This window comes from Dasypus novemcinctus, chromosome 7 (assembly GCF_030445035.2).
Source record: "Dasypus novemcinctus isolate mDasNov1 chromosome 7, mDasNov1.1.hap2, whole genome shotgun sequence".
Taxonomy (NCBI): domain Eukaryota; kingdom Metazoa; phylum Chordata; class Mammalia; order Cingulata; family Dasypodidae; genus Dasypus; species Dasypus novemcinctus.
In genome coordinates this window covers 37,243,969-37,261,504 of record NC_080679.1, presented here as the reverse complement: position 1 = coordinate 37,261,504, position 17,536 = coordinate 37,243,969, and the positions used below count along the sequence as shown (strand labels likewise).

The 17,536-nt window shown below is 34.7% G+C and overlaps 1 protein-coding gene across 9 annotated transcripts in view; it reads left to right on the top strand.

Moving 5' to 3' along the window:
- CREB1 (cAMP responsive element binding protein 1) overlaps positions 1–17,536 on the top strand; it is a 78,842-nt gene that overhangs the window by 21,976 nt on the left and 39,330 nt on the right. For 6 of the 9 annotated variants that reach the window (XR_009186492.1, XR_009186493.1, XR_009186491.2 and 3 more), the window contains exons 2-4: positions 2,725–2,846; positions 7,838–7,984; positions 14,876–14,976. Coding sequence is in view for 4 of the 9 variants with exons in the window: in XM_058300277.2 (XP_058156260.1) it covers positions 2,733–2,846; positions 7,838–7,984; positions 14,876–14,976 (362 nt within the window). In the remaining 5 variants the exon portion in view is untranslated. The remainder of the gene's footprint in view (positions 1–2,724; positions 2,847–7,837; positions 7,985–14,875; positions 14,977–17,536) is intronic. The other 3 variants (XR_009186494.2, XM_058300279.1, XM_058300278.2) reach the window with 1 other exon arrangement.

Below are 17,536 nucleotides of genomic sequence, written 5' to 3'. Positions count from 1 at the left end.
CAGCTCTCTGTGTGTGCGGCACCACTCCTGGGCAGGCTGCACTTTTTTCACATGGGGCGGCTCTCCTTGTGGGGTGTACTTCTTGTGTGTGGGGCACCCCTACACAAGGGGCAGCCCCTGCGTGGCGCGGCACTCCTTGCACGTGGCAACCCTGCGCTTGGGCCTGCTCACCACATGGGTCAGGAGGCCCTGGGTATCGAACCCTGGACCCTCCATGTGGTAGGTGGATGCTCTATCAGTTGAGCCACAACCGCTTCCCTCAGATTACTTTTATTCAAATGGTGGAGTGAAACTATACATGGATGACCGTGTAGCTAAAAAAGTTTGGTTTGGAATAAAGTTTTTGTGTGTATTCCATCTATAAAAGAGGTAATATGATTAAAAATCTGTGTTTATCTTTTTTTTAGTGAAAATGATGACTTAAGGGAGAGTGGAGAGAAGTTTGCAGTTTGCAGATTTCTGCTCTTATATAGCTTGACTCAGTACTGACCTTGACTGGATTCATTTACTTATTTTATAGTTGTTGAGATTTAGGTTTTTGCTTTTACAAGCTTTTTCTTTCAGACCAAAAGTATAGAGATTAAATTGTTTTGTTGTTGCTGTTTCCTTTTACATTTGATGTCATTCTTAAACTTTTTCATTTAAAAGAGTGCAAATCAGAAGTGTACACCTCAGTGAATCATCACAAGTGATAACCAAAGTTTCTGGATAATTTTTTAAGATGATCACTATTATTATTTAGAAATGGATCATTAACAATTAAAGCAAACTTTACACAAAAATGATAATTCCAAATAAAGAGTGTGGGAATTGAAAAATTTTTGTGAACTTGTTTCTTAAATCATGATTGAGATGAAGTTCTGGTTCATAGTTAACCAAAAAAGTTATATTGACTTCTGGTATTAATTATTTTAAACTGTACAAATTAATCCTGAATTCATGTTCACAGTGAAATTTTTTAAAAAATCAACACTAAAACACTTTAGTATTTCAGGAATTAAAAATAAAAGTCATCTTCCTATCCAGTTCCATCCAAATACTACCTCCCTTCTCCCCAGCTACTGCTTACAGTTGAGTATATAATTTCCACATCTTTTTCCATGTAGTACACCTTTATAATTTACTTGTTTGTAACATAAATGAGGTCTGTATCACAATGTGTACTGTGACTTGCCTTTTCACTCCAGTCTGACATAGAAAACTTTATATGTTGTTACATTATGGGTTTTCATTGCTATAATTTCTTTAATGGTCCTCCTAATGATGGATATTTGTTCTCCCCCCCTTTTTTTTTTTTTTTTGCTATTATAAAAATCATCCTACAGTGAATAACTTTGAACATAAATCTTTGTGAACTAGTCAATAATAAGATATTTTAATTGACTAGTAGTTCTGTAGCCTGGATGTTATTATATTGATTATATGTGGCTAATATTTTCTCCCACTGTACTTGTCTTGGTGGCTATTATATGAACATTTTAAATAATGTAAAAATGTGTGATCTTTTCCTTTTTTCATCTGGTGTTTCCTGGATTCTGTATTTCTTAATTATTTATATTCCACAGAGATATTTTCACTTTCATTTTTAACTGTTATTTGTAAAAACACTTTTCTGTTTATTGAAGCTTGTGAATGATGGCAAGATGTATTAGTATGTGATACATTGTAATGGCATGTAATAATCACGTGAGGGTCAGCAACAGTTTTGATTATTTATCAATATCAAGGTTAGAAAATAAAAGTAGTAAATTCTGGAAAAGTATTGGGGTTTTTGTGTTATTCATGGAATCACTTTCAGTACTCCCTTGCTAATAATGTCATTTAACAAATGTAACATAATATCCTAGGCACTGGGTGATAACAGGTATATGTGTACCAGAAAGAAGTTATCCCTCTTCTTCTTAATTCTTTATGTAGGATTGTTTCCTCAGTTCAGAAATTTCTCTAACCTCCATGTAGCTACTGTTGGTATAGAGATTGCTATCCATTTACATTTGCCACCATCCAGTGCCAGATTACCAACAAAAATACTAAGTACTTAGCAAAGCAGTGTCCAAAAAGTAAAAGTAAATTAAAAAAAAAAAAAGATATGCCTTGATTAACTTATTCCAGAGTTTCTATTTTGTGGCCACTTATCCCATCTGTCTTGATACCCCACAACTTGGGCTCTAGAAATTTGGACTGATTTTGCCCTACCACCATTAATCTCCCCAAAACTAAATTCACAAGAGTAGCTTATGATTTCTGTACTTTTTACCTTATACAGGACAGAATACCCTTACAGGAGGTACCATAAAACCAATACATCATAGACCCTATCATCAGGTCTCTAATACTGTCTCCCCTTTCTCCATACCTGATTGGTCCAGGTTGGAAAAATTATCAGTTTGCCCTTTACTTCCTGTGCCATCCTCCATATTAGTTGGGGATATTAATTGAAGAGAGGAATCTCTTATCTAGATGGAGTAATTAGCCCCTTGGGAAGGAAAAGGAAGGACAGAGAAAGTGTTCTGTTTTGTGTTGTTTTTTTTTAAAGGACTGTAACTTTTACAGCAAATTTGGACTAGTTTGGCAATAATTCAGTTACATTATATTTTAACTACATTTCTGAGTGTATGTGGAGCCTAATCTACACATACACCTGTTTATAACTTGAAATTTGTTTTTAAATCACAAAAGGACAAAACACTGTAGTGCTTGTAACATTCTTCCCTATGATTATAGGTAACTAAATGACCATGGAATCAGGAGCAGAAAACCAGCAAAGTGGAGATGCAGCTGTAACAGAAGGAGAAAACCAACAAATGACAGTTCAGGCCCAGCCACAGATTGCCACATTAGCCCAGGTATAAAATACATGGAAAAATGTCTCCAAGTGGTGTCTTGTCTTTTTTTTTTTTTTTTAACCTTAATTAAAAATACTTTATTGCTTAAAAAATGCTAACTCAAGTGGTGTCTGTATGTTTTAGACAAGAGAATTTGGTTTTTATTAGAGATGTTCTTAGAATATCAGAATTCCTATTTACTTAGTTTTAACCCAAATTTAGAAATGATAGTATTAGTCCAGTAGCATGACAGTAAAATGGACTGTTATGTACTAATATGGTATTTATAGTGACATGATTCAGAAATACTTCTTTTTAGTTGATGAAGAAATTGCCTCTCAAGGGAAGAAAACCTTGGTTGTGACAACTGCTTTTTTTCATATCATTTATTTTGCTGCATGGGGCCGCACAGATAATCTGAAAAGGCTAAGTTTAAATATGCTTAAACTAAAAAATAAGATAAGCAGTAAGTTGACACACTGTAAATTTCAAGGATGAAAGAGGTTACTTCCTGAATATTTTAAATGTACATGATTCTTTCATTTAGTCATTTAACTTTCTTTAAAGTTACATTCATTCCCTTGTCCTTATTTTTTTTGTTTTCATGTATTTTTCCTCAAATATTTCATTAGCTGTTTTCATATATATATATATGAACGCAAAAGGTGGTTTATTATAAAAACCAAGTAGCAAAGATAAACCTGCTGTGTAAGAGAGTATGATACCACCTCTTTCCAATTAAGGTTCCCATCCTAGTGGAATCACTGAGCAAGAATGGGTCTTGGGAAATACCACCATTGTGGTATCTGGCTCAGCTAAAATGTAGGCCAGATACTGGGCATATAGCAGGAGCATAGAAGGAGTAGACTGCATTGAGTTTTCTCCTAAGTCCATCAGGGCCCACCACCTCTAGCCCTTAGGAATAAAAGCAATGCAGAATATATGTGGGCTGAAATGATTGCACTCAACTGAAGCAGACGGGTAGAAATGGAGGGTGGAGGGGGAGCCAGGACTTCATCAAGGCAAGCAAGCACAAATACGAATCTAGACTTATCCAAGCAGTCTGTCCACCTGAAAAAGTAGGTACAATGTCAGCAGGCATATTGATGATGACAGGCCACTACATATCTGTCTTTTGGGTCACACTATTCTGTCTGGTCTGGATGACCTGTATACTTCATTGTATCATCCTCAAAATTTCCTTCCCTCTACTCTTTTTCTCTTGTAGGATTTAAGTACTTGATTTAGTATAGCATATTTCCAGTGGTTTCTTGAGAAAAAAAAAATTGGGGTAAAGAATTCTTGTTAAGGAAATCTGTCTTCTTTGGAATTTTGCAGGCATTGGTCCACAGTTAACTTCTGGTGTTGCTATTTGAAAAGACTAAATCCACTTCTTATTTTGTGTCTCTGGCATCTTGTAAAATCTCTGTGTTCAAGTGCTTCACAATTTGATTACGATTGGCCTTGGTTTGGATCAATTTTCATCCATTGTGCTGTCTATTCAGTGGATCCTTTGTAGTGGAAACTCATGTCTTAGGTTCTGGGTGATTTCTTTAAATTATTTGGCCAATGATTTTCCCCCTCTTTCTCTTTTCTCTAAATTTTTTGTAATCCCAATGTTATACCTCCAGAACTGGTCCTCAAATTACCTCATCTTTCCTCCCCTTTTCCATCTATTTGTCTTTTTGCTTTGCTTTCTGAGAGGTTTCCTCAATTTCACATTCCACAATCCCAGCTGTTGAGATTTTTATTTCTGTCGTGTTTCCAAGAATCATGTTTTGACCTCTGAATAGTCCTTTTGTTTTATAATAGTATCCTGTTTGTGTTTCATGGGAACAATATTTTCTCTTATCTCTGAGAATATTAATTAGGTTTTTTTAAAGTTTTTTTTCCCTATATAGATTTTCTTACATACAGCATTCCCCTCCTCACTTGTTTTGAACTGCATCTTTCATATTAGTGCTTTCCTCAAATGTTTGATTATTGGTGGTTGTCTGCTTGGGTTTAAAAGTAGGAGAGCAAACTGCTTTATTACAAGCTCTGTGAATAGTTGTTGGTACCATTAGCTGTGAGCTGTGAACCTCACTCTAGGATAATAGTTGTGGTCCTCAATGTCATTATCTGTACAGCCTTCCTCTTGCATTCATCAGGTTCCCCAGAGAAGCCTTTGCTAAGCCCCTGCTTATATATAGGATAAAGGTGTGAGAGCCAAGAGGGAGAAGAGGGCTTTTCTTTAGTACCCCATCTTAATGAAGTACCTGATATTAGGCAGTACAGAGACCTCTGTCTTTTCCAGAGAGTAAATCTCCATTTTTCTATCAGGGTGGAGTAGGTTAGTTGCTCTTCCACAGAGAGTTGGGGAGTAGATCCAAATGCTTCTCAAAGAGCCTTCGATCAGCCTTCCTTATTTTCAGCCTTTTCTTTGGCTTCATCTTCTGTGGTGCTATAGGTCATGAACCTCTTGAGAATTCTGTATGCAAATCAAGCATTCCTTCTCTCTGGCTTATGAATTGGCCTTCTTACTAGGTCTTCCAAGTTTATTACCATTCATCCATCTGCCTAAGAGTTAAAACTCTTTTCCTGTTCTCCCTACACTCACATGATTATGCCTATAAAATATAAGAAATCTTGTGAAGTTTAAGTAGGGATTCAAGAGAAAGTAAAATTATGTGCTCATATTCAATTTGTCATCTTTATCAGGCAGCCCTAAGTCAGTCAAGGTTTTTAAAAGGGAGGTGGCATGTTAAAAGTCAGTTTTTAAATACTAAAAATAATAAAATTGTCCAACATCCAGAATGATTGTGGTTTAGACAATGAACTGGAAAAACAAATTAAGTAACTAGTAAAAAAAGAAAATCAAATTTAGACAATAAGATATCTTTTTTGCCTTTGGAATTTACATAGTTTTTTAAAGTAAAAAAAAATGTGTTGATTGTCAATAAATTTTTATGGATTTAAGTAAAGAGTTAAGTAGAGGTGTCATTGTAGCTTTGTAGTATTGTAGCTTTGTTGTAATAAGCAAATTTGGAAGTCTTAAATATTCATAATAAGAAATTATCAAACAACTTAATTTTTACTGTTGTATAGGCATTAAAACAAAGAAGGCTGTTACTGATGTGGAAAGATTTATAATGTATTTTAAAGATAAATAGTTTCCATGATAGTATGCTGTTAAAATTGAATATATGTGTCTTAAAAAAAAATACCTAGAAGATATACAGCAAAAATATTGATAGTGATTAGCTCTGAATGGTGGGAATATAAGTGTTTTTTTTTTCCTTTCTGTATCTGTATTTTATAAACTTTTAATAAGAGGAGCTATTACAGTAAAAAAGATCAGAGTGGAAAACATTGTTTATTGTGTTAGCTTGTTACATTTATCCTAGAGAAGACTCAGGGAAGAGGACATAATTACTTCAAATTTTAGAAGAGCTTTTATAAAGAAGTGAAATGAAATATTCTGAATGACATTAAGGTTGTGGTTCTCAGGCTTCAGTATAGAGGAGAGTGTCCTTGGGTCCATCAGAGATTTTGACTCTTCAGACAAGTACCCCATGTGGTTCTAATGCAAGTAGTCCATGGACTAAACTTTGAGAACCACTCCCAGAATGAATAGAACTAAGCAAGACTTGTAGTTAGTAGCCGGAGAGAAGATGATCAAAGAAGAAGAACCTCCTAATTGTTGATAGATTGAAGCTCCAAAGACTCTGCCTTTAGTTAGGGATATTTCTGTGAAGCTTCAAATCAAATATTTAATTGTCTCCTTAGCATCTCTGTATTCAGGTGTCCTATGAATTTCAGCCGCCCAAAAGTGTCTCCTTACTTCTTCCATTCTTTGTTTCATTTGTTTGGTTGATAGCAAACCATCTACCAATTCTCACTCATTTGAAACATGTGGGTCTGATTCCCCTCTCACATCCTTTAACCAATCATTCATAAAGCCCCTGCCTGAATTTTTATTAAATCACTGCTCTTTTTCTATCCCTAATACCACTACTGCCCTAGCCTTCATTATTGCTCCTTGACTACTGCATAGATAATCTCAGTTGGTCTCCCCACCTCCAGGTTTTTCTTCCCCGAAATATATATCTCATATGAGCACTAAAGTGATTTATCTAAAATGCAAACCTTGCTATGATATTCAGGAGTTAAAGGCTCTGCAATAACTTCCCTAGTATCCTCAGGATAAAATACAAGTTCTTTAATGTGCCATGTACAAGGTACTTCATGATTAGCACATCTGTCCTCTCCTATCTTTTTATTTCATCTCTGTCCACTTCCTACATCATATAGTGACACATTTATTTGCCATTAGTATTGAAATACTTGACTTCCCTCCCTGCCATACTGATGCTCTTTTCCCTTCTCTGCTTGAAATTCTCCCCTTCTCACCTGAAAGTGATAATAGTAACATTCCTAACTTGTTTTCTTTGTAAAAAATTCACATTCTTCCCTGCTAACCTTCCCTGCCTTGATTAGTTTGGTTAAGCTGTCCTCATTTGCGTCCATTTTTCTCTGAGCAAACCTCATTATTCCACTGAAATGTATTTATTTGTGTCTTTTCCCTATTTCTTCACCTTTCTTTTGACCTTGGATACATTATTTAATCTCTTTGAGCAGTGATTATTGCTATCTCTAACATGGAGATAATCTTCATTACCCACTCTTTCATAGCATTTCTTTGAAGAGCAAAATGAGAAATTGGATATGAAACCAGATGGGAAAAATGTAAAGTATCATGCAAATAAGTGGTATTTAATGTTCAAAGGAAGTCTCTTATATATTTTAATATTATATTAAAATAGATTTTGGAGGAATTGAAAATTAAGGGAGGGATTTCAGAAGTTTTTTTCTTATTAAGAATATTAAATGTAGTTATTCATTTCTTTTACATCAATGAAATATCTAATAGAAACTTTGTTTTGTTTTTTTGCTACTGAAAGTTATTTCCTTTTTAATCTGAATATTCCTGAAAATGTATCAGTGATTGTTTTTCATATTCATCACCGTAGGTATCTATGCCAGCAGCTCATGCAACATCATCTGCTCCCACAGTAACTTTAGTACAGCTGCCCAATGGGCAGACAGTTCAAGTCCATGGAGTTATTCAGGCAGCCCAGCCATCAGTTATTCAGTCTCCACAGGTCCAGACAGTTCAGGTATGTGTATAAAAACTTTTGCATCTACTTTGATAATCGTTTATAGTTATGTCTCTTTCCTTTCATTGGTTATAAAAATAGGAACATTTTGGGAAGCGGATTTGGCTCAATGGGTAGAGCATCTGCCTACCACATGGGAGATCGAAGGTTCAAACCCAGGGCTTACTGACCCGTGTGGTGAAGCTGGTCCACTGCATAGTGCTGATGCACACAAGGAGTGCTGTGCCATGCAGAGGGGTCCCCCGCATAGGGGAGCCCCATGCGCAAGGAGTGTGCCTCATAAGGAGAGCCACCCAGTGCAAAAAAAGTGCAGCCTACCCAGGAATGGCACCACATACACGGAGAGCTGATGCAGCAGGATGACACAACAAAAAGAGACACAGATTCCCGGTGCCATTGGCAAGAATATAAGCGGACACAGAAGAACACACAGCGAATGAACACAGAAAACAGACAATGGGGGGTGAGGGGAAGGGGAGAGAAATCTTTAAAAAAAAAAAAAATAGGAACATTTCTAGTGCAGAATTTATTTCACATTAATGGAATATGCTGCATTTATAAAATTACCTTAAGTATAGGAACACATACAGAACAGACCTATAAAGAAAAGACTTTGTTAAGCTACTGAAGAAAAAGGATTGGAGAAAATAGTTAAGTGGAAATGTTAAGAAGAGACTTTGTAGGACTGATGACTAGAAAACTAGTTAGAAATGAAAGAAAGTGATCATGAAACAGCTGCCAAATATTTTGACTAATGTACCTCAGTTAAGGAAATTGATATACAAAAATAATTGACTGGTTTTATGTTAAACTTGCAATTGGAAAAAAATAAACCCTCATCAAAAGTTAATTATTATCACCTTTCCTAATACATCATTTGAAGTTAGAGGTCACATAAAGCATTTTTTAAAACAACTATGTTTAGGGTTTTTAGTTAGAATATATGACTTTGAAGTATGATACATTCCTAAGGTAAATCTTAAGTATCAAGAATTATATTACATATATTGTCCTATTCTTTAGAAAAATTCTGTTCCTTTTGAGTTGGCTCCAAAGGAAAATAAAGGAATAGTAGACCTCTGAAGATGATTACTAAATTGTAGGGAACCAAGAGCAGTATAGATCTTTGCAGTTGAATATTATTTAAAAACAAACAGACAAACAGAAACCTTGTTCAGTCATTCAAGTAGGCCATAACCCCAGCCTCCCATTTCATTTTTTTGCTTCACAGTTTTCCTTAAGGACTTAAAAAGACTTTTCTCCAGAACTCAGGTGAGTTCTAGATACTAGATTTGGAAACTATTAGTAGAAAGGAAGGTGAGATATTCTTTACATCTTTGTCCTTCTCCTCTGTAAACATGAAACTTCAAGACTGGAAAAAGTTGTAGAGATTTTGTAGGCCTAGGCTAAATTTACTATCACGCTACCTTCAGTCAGCTGCTTAATTCTCCTGTATAATACTCCCCACTGCCACCAATTGTAGTCCAGAAGTGCTCAAATAACTTTCAGAGATAGGAAGTTTTGTCTCCTGAGCTATACTATTTACAATTAGGGGTGATTGCTAATTCAGTTGATTGAGCCAGAATATATCTGTCTAAACCTTTTACCTAGTGATCCCAGTTCTATCTTCTGAAACTGGATAAGCACGCCTAATTATTTTTTCTGTTGGACCACATTCTCCATCTCCCAGCCCTATCCAATTAAAAAAAAAATTTGCCAGGAAGGAACAGTGTATTCCGTTTATTATATGGTATAGTGTTGATGCCTCTTCATCATCCTGGTTGTTTTCTTCTGATGGACTATTATTGTGTTTTCCTTGAGTATTGTATAGCCAGAACTGTCTGAAACAACCTAAATGTGATATTTGTAGAGGAGAGAAGTGCCTCCCTTATTCTGGAAGCATTCTGTTAAAGTCATCAAGTAGTATATTAGATTTTGTCAGCCATATTATACTGTTCTGTTACTGAGTGGCTATTAGCCAATCTAGTCCTTCTGTCCTTGTGCTTTTAATTTGATTGTACATTGGGGAGTAGGGGTGTTATCGTGTGAAATCATCCAGTTGTATGAATTTTCATACTCAGAGATACTGGTAATAGAATTTGTTACCAAGTAGGAGGCAGTGTTGTCCAGTGTAAACTCCCTTTGAATTTGATGTGTCTGTGGATATATCAAATAGGATATTCTGTGTCTCAGTTTCTATTTTGTTAAATGCTACCTTACCATTCTCCATACTCCATAATTTCCCACCTATATCCTGGTCTTTATAGTAGTTGATAGAACTTGAGAGTCAGGAGGCCTAGATTATAGGCTTAGTTTGGGCATTGAGGAGCCATATGACTTTGAGCAGGTTCAGCATTTACTTGTGTATTAGTCAGCCAAAGGGAGTGCTGATGCAAAATAATAGAAATATGTTGGCTTTTATAAAGGGTATTTATTTGGGCCATAAAGTATAAGTTCCTTCCCTAACTAGTCTGTTTCCACGTGTTGGAGCAAGATGGCTACCAGTGGCTGCCAAGTGTTCAGGCTTCCTGGGTTCCTCTCTTCCCAGGGCTGTTTCTCTCTGGGCTCAGCTGCTGTGCTGTCTCCACAAGCCAGGTGTAGAGTATCAGGTGAATGGCTTTGTCTCTCTCCCCGGCTCCTCCTGTATCTAATGGAACCTTTTCTAGTTCCTCACTTATCTGCTTCTCTGTGTGTTTACTTCCCGGGCTCCAGGATCAAAACTCTAACCTCCATTCTCTGCAGTGCCATTTCTTTGTGATTCCTCTCCCACCAAGGGGGCGGGGATGCAACATCCTACTGACATGGCCCAATCAAAGCCTTAATCATTATTTAATCAATTAAAAATAAAACTTTTGAATCCAATATAATTTAATATACCCAGAGGAACAAACCAGTTTACAAACAATCCAATATCTATTTTTGGAATTCATAAATAATACCAAACTGCCACAAGAAGGAACTGTTTCTATAAAGAACACAGAAAATTTACTAAAATTATAGCCACAAAATTTATTTTTTGTTACAGTACCTGATATTTAATTGTTGCTTATATATTTTTTTTTAAGATTTGTTTTATTTATTTCTCCTTACCCCCTTGTTGTTTTTCACTTGCTGAGTCAGTCTTCCTTTTTTCTTTAGGAGGCACTGGGAGCCAAACCCAGGACCTCTGATTTGGGAGGGAGGTGCCTAATTGCTTGAGCCACTTCCGTTCCCTTTGCTTTGTTGTATCTCTCATTCTGTGTTTTCTTCCCCACATCTCTTGTGTCATCTTGTTGTGTCAGCTTGCTCTCTACTTTAGGAGGCTCCGGAAATCTCTGCTCCCTGCTTTTATTGTGTCTTTCATTATGTTTTTTCTTCTTGTGTCTGTTGTTGTGTAAGCTTGCCGTACCTGCCCATTGCACCAGCTTACTGTCTTGTTTAGGAGACACTGGAATCCAAACTAGCCACCTCCCATGTGGTAGGCAGAAGCCCAGTCACTTAAGCCATATCCACTTCCCGTTGCTTATATTCTTAATTTTATTTGGGGGCAAAATAATTTTGGTTTGGGGGTTATATGGCCATTAAATTTATAAAAGAAATATGTACTCACCCTTTCAAGAACACATTTTTCTATTAAGGTGTGCACTATGCTTATAATTTTCAGTGAATGTATTTTAAGAAAGAGAAGTTGGACTTCTTAAAACTTGAATTCTATAAATAGAGACACAATATGGTAATTTTTTTCTTTAAAGACCTAAACCATGGAGAACCTATTAAACTTTAATGGTCTTTTCAGCAGGTTAACAGTAGCTAGTATTAATAACTAGGAAGTAATTCACAGTATCAGAAGAAGTAACCAAGTTAGGAGAGTAATGTCCTCAAAGTTCTATATGGGAGAATATTAGTGTTCTAGATCAGTGTTTCCAAAATATACAAGGTACATTTCTTTTTTTTTTTTAATAACTTTATTTCAAATTCAAAAATATAAAATAACAGAAAAATGCTGCTTCAAAAGTTATGAAAACATTGCTCTTGGAAAATTCTGTCCAGGCACTTACATCATTTACTAATTTATATTCATCTGTGTATCTTTCTGAATACTAGAGGAACAACTGAATTAGTAGTTGGAATTAGACGAGATAAAAGGTACATTTCATTTGATGGGACGATAAGGTATTAGGATTTATATTTTATATTTTTTTTATCTGAAACACTTAGAAACTAAGCTGTACTAATATTTCAGGTATGGTGTGACAACATTGGTGCCCTTCTATCTTTCTATGTAAGTCACATCTCAGAGATTATGTGACTAACTCCCCCCCTTCCCTCAAATAATGGGATTTACACAATGTTTAGAGGTTGACAGTGGCACTCACACTTTCCATTCATTAGTTTTGGCCCCGTTTCAATATAGTGCAATTTAAATTTACCAGATAGATGACTGATGGATTATATTATCTTAAATTAATATTTTCCTTCAACAAATTTTTATTAATCACATAACTGTTTACCAATCACTAGGTGCTAGAACAGACAGCAGTGGACAAAGAGAATTGTCTGTATTCTCATGAAGATCACATTTGAGTAAAAAGAGACAGTGAACTAATAAAATTTGATCCGGTGATGCTAAGTGCTCAGAAGATGACTTAAAGTAAAGGGAAGAGAATCACGTGGAGAAAAAGGTGTTCTGTTTTATATAGGTTAGCGAGGGAACAGGGTAAATAGAGACTAGAAGGCAGTGTAGGAATTTACATGATACAGAATATCTGGGAGAGCATTCTGTTAGAAAGAAAAGCATTCCACATGCTCTGAGGTGAGAGTATGCTTGGCGTATCAAGGAATAACAAAAAGATACTGCTGGAATAGAGTGAGCAAGGAAGAGAGTGCTTGGAGATGAGATTTTCTGTAGTCTTCCAATATTTGGTAATGTGATAGGAAATAACGTTTTTTGTACTACATAGGAATTCATCGATTACTGTACAGCAAAGTATTGTCTAATTTAGAGGTTAGTTATTTTTTTATTGACTAAATAAGCATTTCAAAGTTTCTGATCTTTTAATGATGGCAAGCAAGGACTTATAGGGATATATTACCTAACAGATGTTTTTGGAAAAAAAAATATGTTTGAGCTATCCTTTCTAGGAGAAAGTAACATTTTTACCATGCATCAGAGTGTAATGCTCTTTGAAAGAAACTTGTGCTGTGGGAGAGCAATTTGAAAACAGAAGTTTGGAACTGTTTACTTATTTAATTTTTGGTTTAATTACAAACATTTTAAGTTTGTCACCTCTCAGAACTCAAATATGCACTCATTAAATAAAAATGAAATTTTCTAAACTGTTCAGAAATCTTCCAAAGTTTCACTAAGTATTGAACTTATTTATTAAAAATAGGAAGCTGTAACACTTTCCTATTAACATGCAATAACTGACTGATAGCCCAGAGACAGAAATTTGCTAGGTAAATCTCATTAGGAACTTGCATAATTGTTATAGGAAGATGAAAAATGATTGTCTTTCTTAGTAAGCCCAGCCAAAAATGAACTTACTTTTATATCTGCATATCATTGCAAGGTCTCTTTCTTTCAGTAATAGCACATATTAAATCACGTTTCAAAAAACCTGAGTTTAGAATCAGGTTTTTGAATCACTGTTACAAAGGATTAAGTGAACATTTTTTAGTGAAGCATATTATATCACATCATTCTCACCGTTAGTGAAAAATTAAATTATTTATCTTTAAGAAATTTAAAAATAAAACTTTATATTTATATTTATCTTATTTCTCCCCAAGGAAAGTACTTAAATTTCCAGGGGAACATGTATAGCTTTAGGAAAAGGTCCAAAATTATAATACTTTGATTTGGTTCTTGTCATTATATAGTCTGTTTTGAGATTTCAAATAAAGTAGAGGCCAGAGGGGGAGGATTCTTCCTTAAAAAAACAGGAAGTATGGGTTTTGAACAAAAAAAATTTAAGAAATATGCATCTAAAGCTGCAAATTGTGATTTGGCTCTTTAAACATTCTTCCCCATCTATAAAAAGGATTTAATAGTAGTACTGTCTGTGAATTTACCTCAGATACACCCATTTAAATTTCAAAATTTTTAAAAAGAGCAGTACTATCTGATACCTAATGTTACTGTGCTAAGTAATATATGTTTTAGTATAGTATCTGGCACATAATAATAACCTTTCAATAAATGCTAGTTGGTGTTGTTATTATCCCATCTAAATCTTTATTCACTTATCTTCATTACTTTCCAGTCCAGAGATACTGTCCAGAAATGCACAGTTGTTTACCTTGAAGTTTTTCTTAATAAAAATTGTAGTATGCCAATTTTGAAACATGTCTGTGTGAGCAGAGGGGTTTTTCTGAGGTTGCCAGAAACAACTATCTGAAACATGGTGGGGGATCACTGATCTTATTTGTACAATAGTAAATATATTCACAATTGTTTACACAGTAGTCAAAGGAAAATACATAGTTACTGCATAGACTTATGACCAAATATTTAGTCATTCGTTCTTTCCTTCATTACAGAAACCTTACTTCAATTGGTAGTGTTGTTCTAACAACTGAAAGAAAATAACTGACAAGTAATATTGATATATTCAGTATTAATTACAATGAGTCCTAAAAGAAATTAAGTTGATTTGGCTATTACAAAATATGGTGTTGACAAAATATTTTTAGGTTCTCAGACTTTGTCTTTTAGAATCTATAGGGTAAGTAAAGGGGAGAGAAGTATGATTGGTAAGGTTGTCTCCCATGAAAACAGATTTTTTTTCCTGCTGAAGTTAAGAATAAAGTTTATATATGTCCTTTTATATTTTACTTTTTCTTAAAATACATGAAGATTTTATAGGAACTAAATTTGATTGTCAAGATGAAGTTCTTCTTTATTTTCAGATTTCTACTATTGCAGAAAGTGAAGACTCACAGGAGTCAGTGGATAGTGTAACAGATTCCCAAAAACGAAGAGAGATTCTTTCAAGGAGGCCTTCCTACAGGTATGGAAATTAATAGTTTAAAGAACTTAGAATTACAGATGTGGAGGAAGACTAATAGTTGTAGCTAAAGAGATGTCAGAAGACCAATTAGCTGCTGTATCAGTACCTTATGGATCACTTTCTCTTGAGTTACTTCTCTCAAATAAATTGAAGCTTATATGGAATGAAAGCCCTTCTTACTCTGAATAACCTTGGATAAACACTGTGGTTTTTTTTTGTTTTTCTGCTGCTTTTTTGCAGACTGTTTGTTCATACCTTTCAGTTTAAAAGTTTGGAGTATATTTCTTAAGATTTTATCATTGTCTAGTTATGTGTCAGTTCTGAGACTGCATATTTATATACTTAACAACATAGTCGTAAACTCCTTCTTATGTAAGGGTACTTAGCAGTTAGGTGTTTGTTAATTTAATAGTTGTCTAAAGGTGATCCTTTGCTGTCATCCCCCAAATTTAGGGAAATCTTACTGTAGGTTTTGTGTTCAGCTATAGAAGTTAACCTAGTTCTTGCCTTGCCTCTAAGCTGAACCAAAATTATTTTTATATATAGAAGTTGGTTCCATATTAAACATCTCCAGGAAGGGTGATTCCTCAGATCTCGTGGATAAAGCTTACTCCCAAGTTTAATAAACCTCAGACTTATTATCTTCCTTGTTATTAGCCTAAATTATTTCTATTCACATATGTAAATCTATTTTACAAAGGAGTGGTTGATTTTTTTCCTTAGCCCTTTTCTCTCTTCTCACAGTTAAATTAATGGCCCTGAATATCAGTTGAGTTTGACAACTTAAGAAATTTTATGTGACTGAATATGTGCTGTATGCATTTACACTCCCTTGATTTCTTTAGTTTTGTTTTAAATAGAGTTAGTGTTAATTTCAACTTTGATGTAAATCTCACAGAAGTATATAAAACCTTGGTCCCTGAAGCAAATCCAACCAGGTACTACAAAATAACCTGCATGACTTCTCTATATATTTTTAAATACAGGAATTCTAAATTCTTGGCAAATCCTAGCTATGGGTTCATAAAAGATGAGCTTTACGTTGAAAAAATGGCCATCTTTTATTTGTCCCAGTTTCCTTGTAACCTGAATTCTAGCAAAGGTCATTTAAATAGTAATACCTTAGTTAATAATCAAATGAAAGATCTGTGAGACCACACATATGTAGAGAAAGGTGTGCTTTCAAGAAAAATAACAGTATCTTATTTAATCATCATTCTTCTACCATTGAGTACTATTATTTTTAATTAGAACAAGCCAGCTTGATAGTGATTAGTTTATATTGAGAGGATCCTTGAAGGGCTCTCCATTTGGTCTCATCTGGCTTGGTAATTTGACTAGCAATTTAGTTTATCAAATTTGTAGATGACAGAACCTTATGGGATATTTACCATGATGAAAGGGAAAATAAGTACTTTGGCAAATCATAGCAGTCAAGAAAAGTAGATGGAAACGAATAGGATGAAATATGCAGGTGATGTGATGTGATGTGACTGATAAAAAAGTCAATGCAATGTAAGGCTACATTGGTAAACCTAGTGTCCAGATCAGGGGAGGGAATTAATCCCATTGTTCAGACAACATATGGAATATACTTTAAGAGAGACTGAACTGTATCTAGGGGAGAATGATTAAGATGATCTGAAGCAACAATTTGAGAATCTAGAAAACAGAAGACTAAGAATAGTTACTGATTTCATGTGATTGGATTATTATGCAAAAAAGTTGATTTATTTGCAGATTTAGAGTAGTGGCTTTTAAACTTTTTGACCACAACCCACAGTTAGAAATACATTTTTACATTATGGCTATATATATATACACACACACACATATAAATACACATATATATATATAAATAAATGTTTATATAAATATGGGCACCTAAAACAAGTTACACAAAGCAATACTTTTATTAGATGTTCTCAGATTAATTTGTTGTTTTATATTAGTTGCAGTGCATTTGTTTTCTTGGCCCACATGTGGGTTATGATCTCAATTTGAAAAATAATGTTCTGGAGAGCAGTACTACTAAAAATGTGGTCTGCAGCATTTGGTTAGAAATGCAAATTCTAGTGCCCTGCCTCATGCCTGCTGAATTAGAATCTCTGAGGTTGTGGTCCAGGAATCTGTGTTTTAACATGCTCTTTGTGAGCTGCTTTTGCATGCTAAAATTTAACAAGCACTGCTCTAAAGTGAGTGATTTGCTGACTGGCTGCCAGTCCACAAACTATTTAAAATAGTTAAGTTCAGCATCCTCAAAGAGTTGTTGAAGAGTAAAAAACATCCTTACAATAAGAATGAGAGTTTGCTAAATAAAAAAAAGCAGATACGGACAAGAACCAGTAAGAAATCTTGGAAATGAAAAATGCAGACGCTGGAATTTTTAAAAAAGAAGATAAATTAGATAGAAGTGGCTGATGAGAGAATTGGTAAATTGGAAGAGAATGGTGAAAATAACTGAGAATGCAGAACAGAAAGAGGTAGAAAACATGAAAGAAGTGAAAAGTCAGGGAGAATAGAAGAGATGAGATGCTCTCCAGTAGAAGCATTTCTAGAA